This window comes from Chenopodium quinoa, unplaced genomic scaffold (genome assembly GCF_001683475.1).
Source record: "Chenopodium quinoa cultivar QQ74 unplaced genomic scaffold, ASM168347v1, whole genome shotgun sequence".
In the NCBI taxonomy this organism is placed as follows: domain Eukaryota; kingdom Viridiplantae; phylum Streptophyta; class Magnoliopsida; order Caryophyllales; family Amaranthaceae; genus Chenopodium; species Chenopodium quinoa.
The window spans coordinates 908,365-915,145 of record NW_018745413.1 but is presented as its reverse complement, the minus strand read 5'-3'; the positions used below and the strand labels follow the sequence as shown (position 1 = coordinate 915,145).

The 6,781-nt window shown below is 34.1% G+C and overlaps 1 protein-coding gene across 1 annotated transcript; it reads left to right on the top strand.

Moving 5' to 3' along the window:
* The first annotated feature begins 1,668 nt into the window (after positions 1-1,668).
* On the top strand, positions 1,669-3,389 carry LOC110713394. The gene is made up of 2 exons (XM_021891848.1): positions 1,669-1,845; positions 2,779-3,389. Exon 2 carries the CDS (start codon positions 2,905-2,907, stop codon positions 3,223-3,225), a length of 321 nt encoding a protein of 106 aa, XP_021747540.1. The 5' UTR covers positions 1,669-1,845; positions 2,779-2,904; the 3' UTR covers positions 3,226-3,389.
* Positions 3,390-6,781: the final 3,392 nt, after the last annotated feature.

The following is a 6,781-nucleotide window of genomic DNA, read 5'->3' as shown; positions in this document are numbered from 1 at the left end:
TTATTTGAACCCCAGTGGGTAAAATATTACATAACTTAAGCCCAGTTATTTATTGAGCCCAAACTTAAACCCTATTCTCTACTTTATAAATATCCCACTAAACCCAAAAAATTTTCCCACACAAAGAGGTTTGAAAATAAGATTTTTGGGGTAAGTGTTATATTCTTTCTTTCTCTTAACTTTTTTTATATTTCTCTTTCTTTTCTTTTCTTCGTTCTTTTCTTATACTTTCTTTTTCTTTTTTCTTTTTCCCACTAATGATGTTCATGTGTGAACATCATTCGCCCAAAACAAGTGGCCACCTCATGCCACCCTCGCTGCCACTTCACGCCCAGCCACCACCGGCCGGCGACCTCACTTGCCGGCCAGTCACGGCCAACACTGTGAGCCACCATCTCCTCTCTCTTCCTTGTTTAGTGTATATATATATATATATATATATATATATATATATATATATAGGGTCAAATGAGAAGTTCCTTAAAATAAGAAGAATGAGAAGGATTTTTTGTGCATAATTTTTGTACTAAATGTGCATATTTTTTGAACTAAATGTGCAAAAATGAAATTCGACTCAAATTTGATGTGCATATTTTTTAAAAAAATGTACATAATTTTCGTTTTTCCAAAAAAATAAAAAAATTTATCAGTTTGAAACACAATTATGCACATTCAATATAAAAAAATGCACATTTAGTATAAAATATATGCACATTTGATCTTTCTCATCCTTCTCATTTTAAGGTCTTTCTCATTTTAAGGTCTTTCTCATTGGATCTCAACCCATAACTAGAAAAGGTTTTCTTTGGTTTTAATATAATTTTCAGATTTATTTGAGGGGTTTAGACCTTAAAAAGTATGCTAGAATTTTTATATAACTATAATTATATTTTTACTTTGGGGTTTTAATTGCCCACTTAAAGAAAGAGTTTTAAAGGTTTTAACCCAAAATTTAAGCTTGTTAGAGAGGTTTTAAGGTGTTTAAAAGTTGCTGGAAATTTGTATAATCAAGGGATTAATTGAATTATATTTGGTATTGTAGGAGATTTTAAGTTGAGTAATTTCTAGCATTTTGGCTAGTTGGAAAGACGAATTGAGGTACGTACGTGTACTCGGAAATTTATTAAGCGTGTAGAAACATGCTAGGATTTACTTAATTGATTCCAAGTTGGTGTCATGCTAGGAATTGATTGGAATGGTTTAATTGAAATGAGATTGGTTATTTGAATTGGATTGATCGAATTGAGAATGGTTTAGGTGAATTATTTGTGAAGCATGATTGGTTGAAATAAATTATTTATTGGAATTGGTGATATTTAAATATTGTCATTGAACCATATTTATATTATTGGCATGTTGGAAGGTTTGTTTAACTAAACTAAATGTTTAATTTGGTTTGGAATATTAAAAAGTAATTTAATTATGGTTCATATAATTTTTATTGCTGCTATAAGCATAAGGAATGAGCTATTTAAGTGTCTTTGTACACAAGGAATAAATTATATTTTGGTGTCTTAATGCACTTATGGCACGTTTGGTATTGTGGATTTCATTTTAAATGATGGAATTGGGCCAAATATGTTGTTTGGCTATATTAAGAATTTGGATTTATAATTGGGCCAAATCCAAGGTATGCAAGAAATATGGCCACTTTTAGGAATTTGAAATCCATTATCAATTCATGTCATTTCAAATCCAATTTCACTCTTTCTCTCTCCACGATATTTTCTAAGTAATTTTTTCCCTAAATCGTTGCTCTCTCTCCTACCTCTCTCTCTCTCTCCTGTGCCGCCATTAGAGAAGCTGAGGTCAAGCTTTTTCTCTATCTCCAATCTCTTTCCTCAGGTATGCTCTATCTCTCTTTGCCATTTGTAATTGTTGTTCATTAGCTAGTTGCAATTCTTAACCCTAATTTCTGTAATTTGATGAGATTTGTAAATTTAATCAACCCTAATTTTTGCAATTTGATGATAAATAGCACTGATGGCTGCGATTGTATTATTTTTATTATCTTTGATTGTGGCTTTTTGCTAACGATTTTACAGCAGCTTAGTATGAATTGATTTGCATGAATTTTTTTCGTGATTTGTGTTGATAGTTTGATTAAATAGGAGCTGTCTTTCAGTTTGATTTTTTTCGCTCTTTTTTTTGTTCATTTTTACTATAAATTTAATTGATTTGTGTAGTAAAACGCTAGTATTTCAACGCACTCTAGGTGTTTGATGAAATGTTAAAGTGAGAAATTGTTTTCAAAATAGTATCTTTGCTCTCTGAATGTTGGAAATTTGAGTGTTCTTATTTGAAATGCTATGATCAATTGATTTTCATGTTGTTCTATTGGAGAGCTTGAGTAGAGTAACTTGGCCAAGGATTACTGCCTGAGGGGTATAATAATGGAGTGTATGGCTTAGGCAGTAGTAGCTTGGCCAAGATTACTTATTTCATGAAACTCATTTCTTGTACAGTCACTTTCATGTTCTGCTTCTTGCTTGTTTAGGCTTCCATTCCCTAGGATTTTTCTGAGTAGTTATATTTAAATCAGGGACCATTCTTACCAACTGAAAGGAACTCTCAAACATTTGTCAAAAAGTCAGTTTTTCTGATCTTCTTAAGAGTTGTTGTGATGCTGATTATACAAAATACAGAGTTGCTGTTCAAAAAATAGAACTTCCTAAGCCGCTGCGTATCAGAATAAATTATTGCTGACTATATGTTAAATTATTGTTGTTTTTCTGATTATAGTTTGCCTTACATTGATGTTGATTATTGCTAATGTAGGAAACTACCCAAGCCGCTGCACATCAGAATAAATTCATTGAGAATTGGGATGATATTTGTACTTTGTTTGCTTCGGATAGTGCAACTGGGGAGGGAGCTGAGCATCATGATGAGGCTGCTGATGCAATGGACACCGAAATTGAAGGGGTCAGTACCTCCGAGACTCCTTCTGGAGGATCAAACAAGAGGCTCAAGAGAGATTGTCTAGCAGATGCATTGAGTTATTTTGCAGAGTCATTCAAGGACTATGTGAGCAGAACGCAAGGGCCACCGAAGCCAAGTTCACAAGAGATCTACGAGGTAGTCTTGAGTGTACTTGGGATCTCGCGTCACCAAGTCCTACAAGCTGTGAAAAGGTTCATGAATGTGACAGATGAGTTCGAAATGTTAAATAATCTATCGGAGGGGGAAAATTTAGATTGGGTTTTATTATGTATTAATGATTAGTATCTTTATTTAGATGTTTGTGAACTAAAACTACTAGCTCGATCTTGATATGTTGTCTTTTTGTTTACAGTTTGTTACAAAATGTACCTTGGTTTAAAATTCAGAATTTGAAATTCCTTGTATTTCCAAACAGCTAATTAGAATTTGATATTCAGGATTTGAAATTCATTGTATTGCCAAACAACTTTTAGAATTTGAAATTCAAAAGTGTAAATTCTTAACTTTCCCAAACATAGGACTCCCAAACATAGGACTTGGAATTGAAATTTTAGAATTGAATTCAACTATTTAAAATGAAATAAGTGTATCCAAACGAAGCCTTAAGGTGTTTCTAATACCGAGGGATAGGAATTGTGGCGCATTATGCGTTTAAGGTGTTTTTGACATCGAGGTAGATTAAAAAGGGTTCAACATTAAATATTATGTGGTCACTAATCATCAAGAGGAATGTTTAATTGTTCGAATAATTATTGTGATTGTATGATTATGGTTTGAGAGTCATCACCAAATTAAATAATATGTAAATAACGTAAAGTGAAAGAGATTACGCACCAAAACTCTTGGAACGTATATACCTTGAGTATGAACATATGGGGGGAGTTATGGGGTTTTATATTTAACCATAACTTCTACTGGGGGTATAGGATGTTGTACTTTCCATTTTATTATGCGCAAGAAATTCGCCACTTACGAGTGGTTCTTTTATACTGGCACGGTTATCTCCGTGTTAGTACCCCTTTATTGGGGCAGGTTAGGGGGGAAACCTGTTCAATGCGTAATCAAGTTAAATATATAAATTAGTTATTTATTGGATGGTCATGTTGTATGTTTGTAAACGGGTGCAACAAGGTAATTTGTGTGATGATAGGGTGAAAGCATGTTGTAGGGAATAATTTCAAGCCTTAATACCACTAGCTTGAACCCCACTGTGGTCATACACTAAAGTACGGTGGCGTCCAAAAAGGAAGAAGATAGAGCAAAAGAGTCGCCAACAAGTTTTTTTTTAGGAACCTGTAAACCGTCCATAGGATGAAGGTTACACCCCTTAACGATCCAAGAGATCGTCAACTCCATAAGGTCATGAACCAAATAAGGGTTCGGGGATGATGGTACAAATCCAACCTAAAAGAGATTGAACTTGCCCTAATAATAGGCCTCTACTTTATTCTGATCGTATTCATGTGCGCTTTTTAATAGCATGCAATCAATAGGATTAACCCTAAACCTGTTTATCTATGTTGGTTGAATATTAATGCACAAATAAACTATTATTGGCGATCACTTGAATTATAATCACAATTAACCCTAACAAGATTATTAATTATCTTATTAAACATGATTACAAGTACAAATTCCCTTTAAACATGCATAAAAAGGCGTGATCAAGCAATAAAAATAAATATCAAGCAACAATAATAAATAATCAATATCATGAATAATAATCATAATAATAACCATAATCATCATTATAAAATTATAATCATCATCAAAATAATAATAATCATAAATAAAATAATCATCATCAAAATAATAATAATAATAATATTCATGTTAATATTAAAGCATAATAAAAGCAAGATCCTAGGCATGATACTAACAAGATTAATAACAAACCCTAGCATGTCACTAAGCAATAAAAATCAAATCTTTAACCCTAACACGATACTAACAATCATAAATATTAGGAAGAGAATAAAAGGCATCATAGCAATCATATTTAATATTAAAATTACCCTGGACATGATACTAGGAATCAAAATCAATCTAAGCATGATTTCTATATCATAATATCAATTAAAACCATTAAAGCACTTACTTTGATGCCTCGTACCTCTTTCTAATAACAAAAAACACACGTTAGTAACTTCAAGGAAAATAATAAACAAAACAATCAAATTAAATAATTGAAATAGAGATTTGGGACCAAACCCTCAGAAATTAAACCTTTCACGTCTATAGCGAAGGCAACTTCAAATATGGCTAGGTGTTTCTAGGTCTTGCGAATACGGAATTTTGTATGAAAACACAAAGTAAGAAGAATGATGAATGAAGAATGCTAATTAAAACTAATTGTAGAACTTGTGAATGATGAGAATTGGATGATTAGAGAGAATGGGTGATGAATGAATGAATGTAGATGAGAATTGATGATGAATGGTGAATGAAAACGGAGTTTTTAATACGATATTTATAGAGAAAATCAGCCAAAAAGATAAATTAAACAAAACAGAGTCAGACGCTCAGAAAACAGAGCTGGCGCCAACCCTGGCTAGCTGGCGCCAGGCACCAACACTAGCGCCAGGCCTGGGGTCAGACGCCAAGCTTAAATTTAACGCGTTTTCGAAAATCCGATAAGTTTACCGTACTAGAGGATAAAATCATATAATTTCTTCGAAAATGCTACTTGATTTTAATTAAAACTATGAAAAGTCAACAAAAGTCAATTTATCAATGCTAATTGAATTAGGAATGAAAAGAACCTTCTAAAAGATTCTAGAAGACTAAAACCATTCCTAATTGCATTAGGAATGATAAATCATATTAGGCCCTCCCCTAGATCATTGGGCCGCATATAAAGCTCAAACCGGGCCCATTTTAGTAAATTGGCCATAACTTCCTCCATATTCATCGGAATTGGGCTTATAATATATCGTTGGAAAGCTCTTGTCAAGCCCCATCCAACTACACTACTACTGGACCCATATCATGGACCAACCAAACTGGATTGGCTGTTTTCTTAAAATAAGTTTTCAAAAACAGGGAGAAGAGAAAGGAATTAAAACTATCCGCAACGCTAGACTTTCCACACTTTCACTTCATTCGATTATGATTCGAAGCGAAAGGTACTCATCACCGGGTTTTGTTTTGGGGAGACACAAACGGGTGTCTACAGAAGCCCCCACTTTGACTGAGTTTGGAGAAACGCCAGTTTCAAAAACAAAAGTCAAAGTGTAGCGATAGGGACGGAGAATGATTCAGAACGTTCTGCAATCCTAAATCACTCTTGTAACGCCGATACCTGCAAAACTAGCGTTAGTTAAACAGATAAAAGAGTTAAGAAACGCGTATCTTGCACCGTCGAGCACACGTCTCTGAAAGTAACCAATTGTTTTGATGACCTCCTGCAAGCTAGAGAATGCCATCCCGCTTGAAAACCGCTACGCATGTAACTGCTTCCAAATTAGAAGATTAGTTCGCCTGAAACGATCCTCCTCCGCATTGATAATATTCCACGTCCAAGGGAATACCATCGAAGATTATTTCTCTTGAAACAATCTCCATCCGCATTGATAATATTCCACATCCTAGGGAATACCATCGAAGATTATTTCTCTTGAAACAATCTCCAGTTGTTTGTGACAACTTTCCGCAAGCTAGGGAATGATGTCGAAGATTTCTTCTGAAGTCATCCTCATTTGATGCGATAATTTTCCAAAGGAAATTACCGAAGATCCACGCCTGTCGATCTTTAAAAGTTCGCCTGAACTTTGCTTCCGGCATGCCTGTACGTCGGCACTTTGCTGCTCGGAACCAGTATGTCGGTGCTTTTGCTGTG

What these genes read in the sequence shown, in the direction of transcription:
- LOC110713394 (XM_021891848.1), top strand. Translation starts at nt 2,905, where the DNA reads ATGGACACCGAAATTGAAGGGGTCAGTACCTCCGAGACTCCTTCTGGA.